General features: G+C 32.2%; 6 protein-coding genes across 8 annotated transcripts in view; 4 read left to right on the top strand and 2 right to left on the bottom strand.

The window, feature by feature from the left end:
- The window catches only part of LOC108737435 (ATP-binding cassette sub-family F member 2), a 14,718-nt gene extending 6,652 nt beyond the window's left edge, over window positions 1-8,066 (bottom strand). Inside the window, exons 1-8 of the mRNA XM_025981696.1 lie at window positions 8,026-8,066; window positions 7,603-7,771; window positions 7,318-7,524; window positions 7,070-7,258; window positions 6,555-6,822; window positions 6,243-6,441; window positions 5,871-6,191; window positions 5,569-5,760 (exon numbers count right to left, since the gene is read on the bottom strand). Of these exons, the coding sequence (XP_025837481.1) occupies window positions 5,569-5,760; window positions 5,871-6,191; window positions 6,243-6,441; window positions 6,555-6,822; window positions 7,070-7,258; window positions 7,318-7,524; window positions 7,603-7,759 (1,533 nt within the window). The 5' untranslated portion in view covers window positions 7,760-7,771; window positions 8,026-8,066. The remainder of the gene's footprint in view (window positions 1-5,568; window positions 5,761-5,870; window positions 6,192-6,242; window positions 6,442-6,554; window positions 6,823-7,069; window positions 7,259-7,317; window positions 7,525-7,602; window positions 7,772-8,025) is intronic.
- Window positions 730-14,005, top strand: part of LOC108737438 (dedicator of cytokinesis protein 7) — a 21,602-nt gene continuing 8,326 nt past the window's right edge. Inside the window, exons 1-12 of one of the 2 annotated variants that reach the window (XM_025981695.1) lie at window positions 730-1,112; window positions 1,175-1,253; window positions 1,311-1,489; window positions 1,550-1,746; window positions 1,796-2,138; window positions 2,283-2,562; window positions 2,644-2,818; window positions 2,878-3,653; window positions 3,810-4,096; window positions 4,152-4,326; window positions 4,382-5,316; window positions 5,377-5,491. In XM_025981695.1, coding sequence (XP_025837480.1) covers window positions 1,069-1,112; window positions 1,175-1,253; window positions 1,311-1,489; window positions 1,550-1,746; window positions 1,796-2,138; window positions 2,283-2,562; window positions 2,644-2,818; window positions 2,878-3,653; window positions 3,810-4,096; window positions 4,152-4,326; window positions 4,382-5,316; window positions 5,377-5,491 — 3,585 coding nt within the window. In that variant the 5' untranslated portion in view covers window positions 730-1,068. The remainder of the gene's footprint in view (window positions 1,113-1,174; window positions 1,254-1,310; window positions 1,490-1,549; window positions 1,747-1,795; window positions 2,139-2,282; window positions 2,563-2,643; window positions 2,819-2,877; window positions 3,654-3,809; window positions 4,097-4,151; window positions 4,327-4,381; window positions 5,317-5,376; window positions 5,492-14,005) is intronic. The other variant, XM_025981694.1, reaches the window with a different exon arrangement.
- Window positions 8,540-9,140, top strand: LOC108737437 (partner of xrn-2 protein 1-like). The gene is made up of 2 exons (XM_018470278.2): window positions 8,540-8,813; window positions 8,864-9,140. The coding sequence occupies exons 1-2, from the start codon at window positions 8,638-8,640 to the stop codon at window positions 9,009-9,011; spliced, it is 324 nt and encodes a 107-aa protein (XP_018325780.1). The 5' UTR covers window positions 8,540-8,637; the 3' UTR covers window positions 9,012-9,140.
- LOC112906784 (partner of xrn-2 protein 1-like) lies at window positions 8,572-11,594 on the top strand. The gene is made up of 4 exons (XM_025981702.1): window positions 8,572-8,586; window positions 10,854-11,080; window positions 11,131-11,264; window positions 11,486-11,594. Exons 2-4 carry the CDS (start codon window positions 10,905-10,907, stop codon window positions 11,533-11,535), a joined length of 360 nt encoding a protein of 119 aa, XP_025837487.1. The 5' UTR covers window positions 8,572-8,586; window positions 10,854-10,904; the 3' UTR covers window positions 11,536-11,594.
- On the bottom strand, window positions 11,733-12,889 carry LOC108737436 (coiled-coil domain-containing protein 28B). Of its 2 annotated transcripts, none has more exons than XM_018470275.1 (2): window positions 12,375-12,889; window positions 11,733-12,219 (listed from the first exon to the last, which is right to left on the bottom strand). In XM_018470275.1, exons 1-2 carry the CDS (start codon window positions 12,667-12,669, stop codon window positions 11,885-11,887), a joined length of 630 nt encoding a protein of 209 aa, XP_018325777.1. In that variant the 5' UTR covers window positions 12,670-12,889; the 3' UTR covers window positions 11,733-11,884. The 2 variants fall into 2 exon arrangements, with proteins under 2 accessions (XP_018325777.1, XP_018325778.1); XM_018470276.1 differs by having other exon boundaries at window positions 11,733-12,171.
- On the top strand, window positions 13,479-13,981 carry LOC112906786 (partner of xrn-2 protein 1-like). The gene is made up of 2 exons (XM_025981703.1): window positions 13,479-13,747; window positions 13,798-13,981. The coding sequence occupies exons 1-2, from the start codon at window positions 13,572-13,574 to the stop codon at window positions 13,943-13,945; spliced, it is 324 nt and encodes a 107-aa protein (XP_025837488.1). The 5' UTR covers window positions 13,479-13,571; the 3' UTR covers window positions 13,946-13,981.

Below are 14,005 nucleotides of genomic sequence, written 5' to 3'. Positions count from 1 at the left end.
CTAATAATTCTTTAATTCAACCAGGAACGAAGTAACACTCCAAAATAACTTATTAACTTATTGTTATTTAAATTTATTTGTGATATGGAGACTTTAGTTTTTTGCGACGTTGTCAAGTCATTCCATGGAATGAATGTATGTGGGTAATTAAAATTGAAAATACAAATGTAATTTTTAAATACAAATCCATCTTTAAAGCCGTATGATAGGACATAAATTATTAATAAAATAGGTATTATTTGTATTTAAACATACGCATAAATTTATTTATAATACCCAATTTATATGTTTGTGATCAACTATAACAATAATTAAACTATAGAACAGATCTATTATCACATTATGAAGTTTGATGAATTAGAATAAGTTAACCTCTAGGGTGAGTGGATGTAACACTCTAAAGAGGACTGTACCGAATTAATCTGCTTAATATTAAATTCGTAACTATTTATTACTGATTAAGATTTTAATCAAGGTTTTAACTCAATCTAATTTTGTATGAATCGTCAACAATGTCTCATTCATAAATATACAATACATGTATATAACGTTATAAGTTGTTAGGGTTAATACTCCATAGGTTATTATAGAGTTCACTGGTTATTAGTAATAAAATAACCTGTCAAAAGAACACTTTTCATACGTTGCCTAAAGTTTATGCAATCCACAATACAAATAATGCCAAAGACGTTAAAAAAGTATCAGCAAATTATTATTTTAATCTTATAATAATAATAAGACATTAATATCAAATTTTAATAATGAATGATTAATACATTTATTGTTACAAACCGAATGAAGCTTTCGTCATTTCTTTAGTTGATTTGTAATCCGTCTAATCGTATATGCAGTTACGTATGCAGAACGTATCCATGGTATGCAATAATTGGCAATAACAGTATCATAGAACAGTATTTGTTGACAGTAATAACAGCAGTGTTTTGTTATGGCAGCAGTAAATATTCCGTAGGAAAAACAAGATAATCGTTATTGCAGGTGTAAAAAGTAAAGACGAGAATTGTAAATCAAAATATATTAATTAATGATTGTGGTTTAGTAATCGCAATAATGATGACGTCCAATACCAGGGCGTTCACTCAAAAGCTCTCAAAGTAAGTACATTTAATTATTTTTTTGAAATCTCGTAAAATTTGTAATGAAATACTCATTTTAGGCATAACGCTGCTGATGTTAGAAAAAATGTTTCATGCCATGCAAACAGGCCGGGATATGTGTTCACAACTTCAACAAGTGTATGTTATTAATTTCCTATAAAATTTGTACATAGTTATTTAAAGAAATATTTGCAGTGGTGGGCTAGTGACTTAGCTGAGCCTTTAGATTATGAAGATTTTTTATCTCAACATCAAATATTAATTGATAGAGACCCATTAAGACCTGTACTTGATTTTCCTCCTTGCGATGTAGAACTTGAAATTATTAAAAGGCCTATTCGCACATTACAGCATATTGTACCAGAAGAAAATATGTATGTGTTAATTTTCAGTCTTCACAATATTGAGAAAAAGTAATACCACTATAATTTTAGAGAATCTTTACCTCCTCATGTCCAGACATGTATTCACTGTTATACATCAGATTGGCATGTTGTGCTTTATCAGCATAGGGCCTTTAGTAGCAGTGTAAGTAATAGGCAATGCTCTACAAAAAATAGATTTTCCAGTCCAAAGCAAGAGTTTGAGGTGGATTTTCAGGCAACTCCATCCGAATCTGCCAGCGAATTTGGTATTTCTTTATTTCTACCTTTTTCTCTTTTAATTATTAACATATTTAGATATAACATCCCTCTCAAGTGGTAGCCGTCAAAGTGTAGCATCGACTGTTTCATTGTCATCATGTGGAGATACATTGACGCCGCGTAATTCGTGGGCTTCTTTTGATCTACGTTACTCTGCTGGGGATCCTCTTATACCAGAAATATTGGAACATTTCTCTCCTGAGACTCTGGATCAGTTAAATGAGAGTCAAAGGCAGATTGGTCGACCAGATGGATTTTATTCATTATGTCCACCCCCGTTTGATATTGAAGGGTCTGAGCCTGTTGAGCGTAGAGTCCCGCCAAGTCCTCCAGCAGAACATATGGGTCATAGAATACTTGTTAGATGTTTACAGCTGAAGTAATATTTTTTTTTATATATTGTAATTTATTTTATTTTTTAAATTTGGGTAATCGCCAAATTTCGATATAGAAAAATCTGTAAATTATTAATATTCAGTTAATATCTATTTTTATTTAGGTATGTTTTTTCTGTTTGTCTTAGACTTGATTTAGAGATAGAACCCTTGTTTGCTTCGATGGCTCTTTACGATGCAAAAGAGCGCAGGAAAGTGTCAGAAACTTTTTATTTTGATATGAATCCGGAAAGTTTAAAACGCATGTTGGGCGGACACATCCCTTATTGTGATAATAGCACACAAGCAAGAGGGTGCATTTTTGATGTGACTAATCCCTCTCCAGATCTGTTTCTTGTTGTTAGACTTGAGAAGATTCTTCAAGGCGATTTAAACGAGTGTGTTGAGCCTTATATAAAAGATGATAAGGTAATATATACTAAACTTTGTAATTATTTTTGTATGTTCGCTTTATTAAAAAAAATAATCTTTGTTTTTACTTTTTTATAGAACAGAGATAAACTAAAGGCAAATGCAGTAAGTGTTTGTGAAAGGTTGGGCAAGTATCGTCAAGCCTTTGCATGGACAGGAATATATCTTCTAAATATTATAAACGGAGGAAATTCATTGGATAGAGATGGAGAGAAAGATACAAATAGTACAACATCGAGCACAAACAGTTTAGGTAATCAATAGTATTGGACATCATATATTTTTTAAGCGTTAATTTCGTATTTACTTTAGATCGAAAGTCTACCAGTAGTGGTTTGGAACAACTACGTCGTAAAGCAAATGAAATGGGAAATATTGCAAGAAGAGGATCTTTAGAGCGAAAATCCGAAAAACGACGATCTTGGTCTCCAGATCGCTTGGCAACCAGTTTGGATAGTTTTCGACCAATCACTCTTACAGTATCTTCCTTTTTCAAGCAGGAAAACGAAAGATTTCGCGATGACGATCTTTATAAATGTCTGCTGGAGTTGAAAAAACCCAATCTAATAATGAAGAAATTGAAGTGCATTCCAGCTAGTTTAAAGCTGGATATATCTCCTTGTCCTCCAGACGTCAAGCATTGTCTTACAACGGAACTAGCCAAATTACATCCTTATCCTGATGACAAAAGTAGGCCCGTCAAAGAACTGTTAGAATTTCCTATTAAAGATATCTTGGTTCCCCATTATAATTACAGAAATTTGCTTTTTGTCAGCCCAAAGGAGTTGAATTTTTCAAACAGACAGGGCTCTGCTAGAAATATAGCAGTCAGGATACAACTGATGACTGGAGAAGGAGAACAGCACGCATTACCAAATATTTTCGGGAAATCCAACTGTCCTGAAATGAGTTCCGATGCTTATACAGCAGTGACATATCATAATAAATGTCCTGTATTTTATGACGAGATAAAAATTAAATTACCTGCTGCGCTAGCCGACAATCATCATTTACTTTTTACATTTTATCACATAAGTTGTCAAAGAAAAGTGGAACAAACTTCTGTTGACACTCCGGTTGGATACACAGTAAGAAATATTTAATTATTATTAACCCAACATGTAATCATAATTAAAATCAATATGTATAAATAAGTCATAAGAAATATCATAAATGATTAATTATTATGATTTTTAATTAATCTGGTTAGAAACATTGACAAAATGAAATTTTTTATTTGTTAGTGGTTGCCTTTGCTACGTGAGGGTCACTTAGTATCTGGAGAATTCTGTTTGCCGGTAATGTTGGATCCACCTGCGTTAAATTACAGATATCTTCCGCCGGATGTTTATCTTCCGGGTACGAAATGGCTTGACAACCACAAAGGTCTTTTTACAGTTTCACTTGACACTGCGTCTTCTATTCACACTCATGATCCGGCAATAGAAAGGTTCTTATTGGCATATGATAATGTTGAAACTGGAGTGATACCTGCGAGATTAGGAGAGAGTGGCATAGAAAATGAATTAAGGTATTTTAATATTCATTGAAGTAGGCATTTTACGATCGTTATTATTATTTTATAGATCTGCCATGTTGGGCTTAGCTGGAGCTCGTCCTAAAACATTAGTTCGATTTTTGCCTGTAATTTTCGACAGCATTATAAAACTTTTAGTTCAACCCCCTCGTGTTTCTGGACACTCACTTAACGTAGGACACACATCGTTTGAAGCTCTCTGTTTACTTTTAAATAATATTTCGGTAAATTATTTTCTTGTTAAAATCAAAGCACGACAATTATTATGGTATTGTTTAGGGAATAGGGGAAACACCATCTGATCAGCATTCCCGAAACGGCCTTCTAACTACCTATATTCATTACCAATGTCATTTGCCACATCCTCTTCGAACCGCCGATCAATCTACCCTTGAATGGGAAAGTAAGACATCGTTAACCAGAAGCACTTCTCACCCTGATTTAGAAATTGCGGCGATTCAACCAAGAGGTTTAGACAGGGCTTCTAGCATGCGTTCTCCTCAAATGGATGTGAGTTCGTTAAATATTAATTCTTATCAACGTATCGTTCACCAGGAACTAGCTCTTCAATGGGTCGTGTCCAGTGGAAGATCCAAAGAATTGGCAATGCAAAGCGCTTGGTTCTTTTTTGAATTAATGGTAAAAAGTATGGTAGAACATCTTGGACATACCAGAACACTGTATGCCCCTAGAAAAATCAGATTTCCGGAACAGTTTTTGGATGATATCATGACACTGGTTCATACTGTTACTGCAGAAATCATCGCTCACAGTACAAGCGATGTAGCTCGTGCGCATAAATTAAACGCAGCACTGGCATTCTTTTATTTCGACTTGCTTTCGGTAGCAGACAGAGGATACGTATTTCAGCTTATTAGATCGTATTGTAAGCAGCTACAGGCGAAAATACAATCGATTCAGGACGTGTCATCGTTGGTAGAATTAAAACTTGAGTTCATTCGTATCGTTTGTAGTCATGAACATTACGTACCACTAAATCTACCATTTGCGACGCCATTTATGACAACTGGTGCCAGTGTTTCTCCAAGTCCAAGCATCACGAGTTCGAATAGTCAAACTTCCTTTTTATCTGGTCCACCCGCAAGTCAAGAGAGAGTTGGTGTTTTTGCTGAATTGTCTACAGAATATAGGCAACATCACTACCTGACAGGACTTGTACTTACAGATGTGGCTACTGTTTTAATAGAAATACAGTAAGTTTATGATTGTGTTTTCATTAAAAAAAACACATTTAAATATTTCTTTTTCTTTAGAAATCCTTCTCTTCATGGGAAAGCAGTGGATACTGTACGATCTCTGCTGTCGTGGCACGACTCTGATCCTCGTTTCTCTTCTCCTGAAGCAAAAAAACGGGTATCAGCCCTATATCTACCTTTACTTTCCGTTGCGATGNGGTACTCTCAATTACAATTGTAACTTAGATATCAAGTTTTTATTAAAAGTACCTGTTGTCTTCCAGTTAATCCATAACGGCCAATAATTTTCCTCATCTCTTCCTTTTCCTTGACTTCAGGAAATGATTTCATCATGTATTCCAAGGGCGAAACATCCAAATCTAAAAGTTCATGTAAATGCTGATGATATCTGGCAATCCTCAGATGAGAATTCTTTCTAATCATGCCTTCTGTTGGAATTAGCTACAAAAATATTAAAAATACTTTCATTGAACAATACCTCAATAAATTTCAAAAATTAGATCTAAATACAAAATTCTTTGATATACAAATAACATGCACCAATTACTTACATCTCCATATAATAGCTTCAAAAGAGTACTTTTTCCGGCACCATTAGGCCCTACTAAGGCAAGTCTAGTGTCCAAATCAATGCCAAATTCCAAATTTTTGTAGATCCATGGTCCATTATCCGAATATCTGAAACTTACATTCTGGACCATGATGACAGGAGGTGGAATAGTGCCGCAGCTTGGAAAATAGAAAGAAACACTTTTGTCTGAAATCACCTTTTCTGTCAAACCACCAGCCATCATTTTTGCAAGAGTTTTTTCCTTGGACTGAGCTTGACGAGCTAATTTTGCAGAACCATGACCAAATCTGGCAATGTAGTTCTAAAAAATACTGCTATTAAAAAAAATGTTTAGATAATGAATAATGCTTACCTTCATATGATTGATCTGATCTTGTTCCCAGTTATATTGCTTCATTTGATTTTCCAGCAGTTCCATTCTTGTGCGGACAAAAGCATCATAATTACCTGTGTAGTACTTTAGACGTTTTTTTGTTACATGGATGATGTTTGTACACACACCATTTAAGAAATCTTGTGAATGAGAAATAATCACCAAAATCCTCTTGTAACTAAAACAATAAACCAAATATAAACATACTGTTATATGAGAAAGTACCCATAAATTAATTATACATTTTTTAAGAAGAGTCTCGGCTGTAAGGAATGAAATTAATTTACTTACTTTTTCAAATACTCTTCCAACCATACACAAGCATCTAAATCAAGATGATTGGTGGGCTCATCCAACAGTAACAGATGTGGTTTGACATACAGAGCCCTGGCAAGTGCAATCCTCATTCTCCAACCACCACTGAAATCTCTGGTTTTTTGCTGCTGCATCTCCTTGTTAAATCCTAAACCATGTAAGATTTCTGCAGCTCTCGCTTCTGCAGTATCAGCCGAAATATCATCCAAACGCTCATACACATCCATAAGTTGTTCTTGAGAATCTGAAAGTAACAAAACTTTGTTTGAAAAGGATATAATCTAAAACCATCCTTCAAAAGCAAATACATTACAATTACAAAACAGTATAGTCAGCAGTTATTGAAAAAGTAAACAAGCAATGGATTTTCTAATGTAATTAACAACTGTTGGCTGCGTAACAGAATTTATTAATAGAAAAAAAAATGAATAAAGATGAAGCATACTGTTATAGGTAATTGGGGGGAAAAACTAATTCAATTTATTTCTCACCATCATCTTGACATTCAACAAGTGCTTCAGCAAGTTTTTCTAGCCTTAATCTTTCTTCATCAACTTCCATAACACACTGCAAAGCACTTTTATCAGAGGCTGGCATCTCTCTTGTCAAATGAAATATATCAATATGTTCAGGGATAGGAACTTCTCTATTTCCAAGAACTGCCATAATGGTTGATTTTCCTATTAAGATAAGTCATATAAGTAGATATAGTTTAAAAATATACAACAAAAATCTTTACCACAGCCATTGGGTCCCAACAAACCATAACGTCGACCACAGTTCAATTCCAACAGTGCATCTTGCAACATTTCACAGCCATGGAAAGTGATAGAGAAATTTTCAATTTTGATATCTCTTGATTTAGGATGTACAGCCAAGCTCCCAGTGCAAGCTCTTGCTTCTGCATTTAACCTGGCATCTGCTTCTAACTTTTTACAAAGTGCTTCTGAAAGTTGTAGAAAACCAAAATGAAGAAAATATTCTAAAATGCAGCATGTTTATGCAAAACAAGTTTTGTATTTACCTTCTGCACTTAATCCGTTTTGTTCACAATCGCCGTTAGTTATTGAATTATTCTTTTCATCTTGTTTAGTATTATTTTGCGTTTTCTTTCCAGCCTGACGAGCTTTAGAAGCTTCTTTTTTCCGTTGTTGCTCGCGTTTTTTAGCGTCAGACGGCATTGTACGGATTACCTACAAATATATTTAAAAAAAACGTGGAGCATACTTGAGCAACTTTGAGGTTATAAAAAAAGTAATACAGTACAACCAAAATTAGCTAATTATTTAAATATAACAGGCAGTATCACATGAAATATTCCAAATTTTATATTTGAACAACATATTAGCAAAAACCGTTTTTTTAATAAACAGCAAAAAAAATGATATTCCTAGGTGCATAAGAGTAATCTTATAACAATAGTTCAATAAACTTGATATATACTTACCCAATGGTAGTTGTAAAATTAATTGATTAACAATAATAATTTAGAATAACNAGTTAACCTCTAGGGTGAGTGGATGTAACACTCTAAAGAGGACTGTACCGAATTAATCTGCTTAATATTAAATTCGTAACTATTTATTACTGAGTAAGATTTTAATCAAGGTTTTAACTCAATCTAATTTTATATGAATCGTCAACAATGTCTCATTCATAAATATACAATACATGTATATAACGTTATAAGTTGTTAGGGTTAATACTCCATAGGTTATTATAGAGTTCACTGGTTATTAGTAATAAAATAACCTGTCAAAAGAACACTTTTCATACGTTGCCTAAAGTTTATGCAATCCACAATACAAATAATGCCAAAGACGTTAAAAAAGTATCAGCAAATTAGAAGTCATTATCATAAAATGGAAACACTCGTTTCTATCACCGGCTATCGGTATGAGCGACAGAATTTAAAGATTTAAATCATTGTGATAAGTTTCTATAGAATCAGTCAACAACCAGTCAACAACAAGAATTGATTCTAACCTAAAAATTTTCCGTCAATAAAATAATAGTAAATTATTTTTATGAAAGAAAATTTAATATTTATTACAACATAATGACTCAGAAGTTTAAGACTAATTGGGATGTCGATAAATATTACGATGAAACTGAACCAGAAGAGCATTGGCAACTTCGAAAAGAATTCATGACGGTTCATCAAGATAAATTTCCAGAAGATTACCTTGTAGCCTTAGCAAAAGCATTTACTAATATAGAATTTATGGGTTGCGTGTAAGTTATTTGCCTTATTTCCTGAAATTTGAGTAATCTTAAGGTTTCAGGTATCCTGCACCTTTAATGATAAGAATAGGAGAATTGTCAAAGGATGTGGCTAAGAAATATAGAGATATTAAAAAAACAAAACTTCAAAGGACATTTGTAACAGCTTCCAGTGCTGCAGAAAATAAATACTCAGGTTTGTTACAATAATAGAGTATTTTATTTGTCTGGTGTCACACTAGAATAATTCCTTCAAAATATAAACCATCAAAGTATTGCAAATAAAATCTACTTTGATTTACACTACGTACTTTAAAATTATTGTAATGGAGGCATAGAGGAATTATAGTAAATTTCTTACAGTACTTACTTTACATTTGTATATTGTTTACGTTTTTTTGTTACATGGATGATGTTTGTACACACACCATTTAAGAAATCTTGTGAATGAGAAATAATCACCAAAATCCTCTTGTAACTAAAACAATAAACCAAATATAAACATACTGTTATATGAGAAAGTACCCATAAATTAATTATACATTTTTTAAGAAGAGTCTCGGCTGTAAGGAATGAAATTAATTTACTTACTTTTTCAAATACTCTTCCAACCATACACAAGCATCTAAATCAAGATGATTGGTGGGCTCATCCAACAGTAACAGATGTGGTTTGACATACAGAGCCCTGGCAAGTGCAATCCTCATTCTCCAACCACCACTGAAATCTCTGGTTTTTTGCTGCTGCATCTCCTTGTTAAATCCTAAACCATGTAAGATTTCTGCAGCTCTCGCTTCTGCAGTATCAGCCGAAATATCATCCAAACGCTCATACACATCCATAAGTTGTTCTTGAGAATCTGAAAGTAACAAAACTTTGTTTGAAAAGGATATAATCTAAAACCATCCTTCAAAAGCAAATACATTACAATTACAAAACAGTATAGTCAGCAGTTATTGAAAAAGTAAACAAGCAATGGATTTTCTAATGTAATTAACAACTGTTGGCTGCGTAACAGAATTTATTAATAGAAAAAAAAATGAATAAAGATGAAGCATACTGTTATAGGTAATTGGGGGGAAAAACTAATTCAATTTATTTCTCACCATCATCTTGACATTCAACAAGTGCTTCAGCAAGTTTTTCTAGCCTTAATCTTTCTTCATCAACTTCCATAACACACTGCAAAGCACTTTTATCAGAGGCTGGCATCTCTCTTGTCAAATGAAATATATCAATATGTTCAGGGATAGGAACTTCTCTATTTCCAAGAACTGCCATAATGGTTGATTTTCCTATTAAGATAAGTCATATAAGTAGATATAGTTTAAAAATATACAACAAAAATCTTTACCACAGCCATTGGGTCCCAACAAACCATAACGTCGACCACAGTTCAATTCCAACAGTGCATCTTGCAACATTTCACAGCCATGGAAAGTGATAGAGAAATTTTCAATTTTGATATCTCTTGATTTAGGATGTACAGCCAAGCTCCCAGTGCAAGCTCTTGCTTCTGCATTTAACCTGGCATCTGCTTCTAACTTTTTACAAAGTGCTTCTGAAAGTTGTAGAAAACCAAAATGAAGAAAATATTCTAAAATGCAGCATGTTTATGCAAAACAAGTTTTGTATTTACCTTCTGCACTTAATCCGTTTTGTTCACAATCGCCGTTAGTTATTGAATTATTCTTTTCATCTTGTTTAGTATTATTTTGCGTTTTCTTTCCAGCCTGACGAGCTTTAGAAGCTTCTTTTTTCCGTTGTTGCTCGCGTTTTTTAGCGTCAGACGGCATTGTACGGATTACCTACAAATATATTTAAAAAAAACGTGGAGCATACTTGAGCAACTTTGAGGTTATAAAAAAAGTAATACAGTACAACCAAAATTAGCTAATTATTTAAATATAACAGGCAGTATCACATGAAATATTCCAAATTTTATATTTGAACAACATATTAGCAAAAACCGTTTTTTTAATAAACAGCAAAAAAAATGATATTCCTAGGTGCATAAGAGTAATCTTATAACAATAGTTCAATAAANATAAAATAATAGTAAATTATTTTTATGAAAGAAAATTTAATATTTATTACAACATAATGACTCAGAAGTTTAAGACTAATTGGGATGTCGATAAATATTACGATGAAACTGAACCAGAAGAGCATTGGCAACTTCGAAAAGAATTCATGACGGTTCATCAAGATAAATTTCCAGAAGATTACCTTGTAGCCTTAGCAAAAGCATTTACTAATATAGAATTTATGGGTTGCGTGTAAGTTATTTGCCTTATTTCCTGAAATTTGAGTAATCTTAAGGTTTCAGGTATCCTGCACCTTTAATGATAAGAATAGGAGAATTGTCAAAGGATGTGGCTAAGAAATATAGAGATATTAAAAAAACAAAACTTCAAAGGACATTTGTAACAGCTTCCAGTGCTGCAGAAAATAAATACTCAGGTTTGTTACAATAATAGAGTATTTTATTTGTCTGGTGTCACACTAGAATAATTCCTTCAAAATATAAACCATCAAAGTATTGCAAATAAAATCTACTTTGATTTACACTACGTACTTTAAAATTATTGTAATGGAGGCATAGAGGAATTATAGTAAATTTCTTACAGTACTTACTTTACATTTGTATATTGTTTATTTATGGTAATATAAATTTATTCTAGGGAAAAGGAAGTCAGATCCAATTCAATATGCATCAAATAGTAAGAGATAAAGAATATCAATTAGTTGCTTTTAATTAAATGGATTTTTAGTTAACAGATAACTACTTACAATATATATGTATATTACACATATTTTATTTATAATATGATTCTTAAAAATGTGATAAATAAAGCACTGAAAAAGCATTTAATTATAACTTTTATTTATGTACTGATTAGGATATAACAGTAAATAAATCACGTTTGCTTAAACCATCAAAACGAAAACCCAAAATAAATATATTTCGGAATTACAGTCATATGCAGTTTTGTAGAACATCCAGTACAATTTACTATTATAAGGTACATGCATATATTATAGAAAAATTACTCTAACTATAATGATTAATTTTGGAAAAATTATTTTTTATTATTATTATGTAATCCCTCTATGGACACACTGAGTTGTTCTAATCTGTCTATAAGTTGGCTCATTGTATTACGAGAATGTTTAAGTCCTATATCACTAAGGGGAGGATCACTAGTTGCACTTAGATCAAAATGTAATTTGGCAAGTTTTTCTTGTTGTTCTCGTATATTTTTCATTTGTTCCATTGTTGTTCCACTTCCAAATGCTTTCAATTTGCCAGAATGAAAGTCAGCCAAAAGACCGAGAAGTGCCTGTTCCATATGTCTCACATCTGGTACTTCAGAAAGAAAACAATGGTGTCGAGCAGTTGAACCATTTGAATTTACTACTCAGCATGCAAAAATAAATAAAAAGCTATTATAAAAAGCAGCAAGCAGTACGTCCTAATGCAACAATAAGTAATAAAATAATAATACTTACAAAAGCATCAAGGAACAAACTGATAAACATTAAAGGAATGCAAAGCCTAAGTAAATTTACCTTTGTGTGGATTCCGCGGACGTGCAGTGTTTGATTTAGAATCTTTGTTAAACCGTTTTTCATTGATATAAAATAGCTTTGAATTAGCAGTACCAGTTGTGTTAGAAGGATTGTTTCGTTTAGACACAGAACTGTGACTTGTTCCTGTTGAAGAAATTTTCATGCTTCTAAGAGGAGATACGGTTTTTTCTCCATTTAGTGTATAATCGTCTTGAGCTAAACTGTCTTCGTTTTCTCCATCAACATCACTTGGGACAAGTTGTTGTAATTCACATGTTTCGCCTCTGGATTCCATTCTTCAGTTGACTTTTGTTCAAGTTTTACATTAAATTTTTTTTATATTCACTTGAACTATTTTGATCAAATAAGAATATTAATTATCACGAAGGTCACAAAACACCCGAATGTAAAGAAAATAAAAATATTACACGGATTCGATGATAATACGATAAAAAATAAAAACTAATAATTCTTTAATTCAACCAGGAACGAAATAACACTCCAAAATAACTTATTGTTATATCACATGAAATATTCCAAATTTTATATTTGAACAACATATTAGCAAAAACCGTTTTTTTAATAAACAGCAAAAAAAATGATATTCCTAGGTGCATAAGAGTAATCTTATAACAATAGTTCAATAAACTTGATATATACTTACCCAATGGTAGTTGTAAAATTAATTGATTAACAATAATAATTTAGAATAACGAATAACTTTTTTGTATATCACCTTTTATTCTAGTACATTCTAACTTTTGCGAAAGTGAGCAAGAATGGAAATTTTTTGCATTGACACACGTAACATGTACGTAACAACATCTATATAGTAAACATAGATAGTAACATTATATATATGCGAAACAAATTAAACGTTTAAATTAAAAAGTAAAAAATTGTTAATTGTATTATTAAATACCATTCTCTTTGTAATCATGATTTCTCACAGTTTTAAATAGTAAGTGTTCGGATTAATTTTTATTAAGAATAGAAGTCATTATCATAAAATGGAAACACTCGTTTCTATCACCGGCTATCGGTATGAGCGACAGAATTTAAAGATTTAAATCATTGTGATAAGTTTCTATAGAATCAGTCAACAACAAAGAATTGATTCTAACCTAAAAATTTTCCGTCAATAAAATAATAGTAAATTATTTTTATGAAAGAAAATTTAATATTTATTACAACATAATGACTCAGAAGTTTAAGACTAATTGGGATGTCGATAAATATTACGATGAAACTGAACCAGAAGAGCATTGGCAACTTCGAAAAGAATTCATGACGGTTCATCAAGATAAATTTCCAGAAGATTACCTTGTAGCCTTAGCAAAAGCATTTACTAATATAGAATTTATGGGTTGCGTGTAAGTTATTTGCCTTATTTCCTGAAATTTGAGTAATCTTAAGGTTTCAGGTATCCTGCACCTTTAATGATAAGAATAGGAGAATTGTCAAAGGATGTGGCTAAGAAATATAGAGATATTAAAAAAACAAAACTTCAAAGGACATTTGTAACAGCTTCCAGTGCTGCAGAAAATAAATACTCAGGTTTGTTACAATAATAGAGTATTTTATTTGTCTGGTGTCACACTAGAATAATTCCTTCAAAATATAAACCATCA

The sequence above is a fragment of the Agrilus planipennis genome, unplaced genomic scaffold (genome assembly GCF_000699045.2).
Source record: "Agrilus planipennis isolate EAB-ADULT unplaced genomic scaffold, Apla_2.0 scaffold143, whole genome shotgun sequence".
NCBI lineage: Eukaryota > Metazoa > Arthropoda > Insecta > Coleoptera > Buprestidae > Agrilus > Agrilus planipennis.
Note: the sequence above shows the minus strand (reverse complement) of the source record. Positions and strands in the feature narration are given on the sequence as shown.

Excerpts from the sequence above, each read along its gene's own strand:
- LOC108737437 (XM_018470278.2), top strand. The coding sequence starts at position 8,638 with ATGACTCAGAAGTTTAAGACTAATTGGGATGTCGATAAATATTACGAT. Across the intron at positions 8,814-8,863 it reads ATAGAATTTATGGGTTGCGT|GTATCCTGCACCTTTAATGA; the intron begins GTAAGTTATTTG and ends TTAAGGTTTCAG.
- LOC112906784 (XM_025981702.1), top strand. The coding sequence starts at position 10,905 with ATGACTCAGAAGTTTAAGACTAATTGGGATGTCGATAAATATTACGAT. Across the intron at positions 11,081-11,130 it reads ATAGAATTTATGGGTTGCGT|GTATCCTGCACCTTTAATGA; the intron begins GTAAGTTATTTG and ends TTAAGGTTTCAG. Across the intron at positions 11,265-11,485 it reads TGCAGAAAATAAATACTCAG|GGAAAAGGAAGTCAGATCCA; the intron begins GTTTGTTACAAT and ends AATTTATTCTAG.
- LOC108737436 (XM_018470275.1), bottom strand. The coding sequence starts at position 12,669 with ATGGAATCCAGAGGCGAAACATGTGAATTACAACAACTTGTCCCAAGT. Across the intron at positions 12,220-12,374 it reads TCCGCGGAATCCACACAAAG|TAAATTCAAATGGTTCAACT; the intron begins GTAAATTTACTT and ends CATGCTGAGTAG.
- LOC112906786 (XM_025981703.1), top strand. The coding sequence starts at position 13,572 with ATGACTCAGAAGTTTAAGACTAATTGGGATGTCGATAAATATTACGAT. Across the intron at positions 13,748-13,797 it reads ATAGAATTTATGGGTTGCGT|GTATCCTGCACCTTTAATGA; the intron begins GTAAGTTATTTG and ends TTAAGGTTTCAG.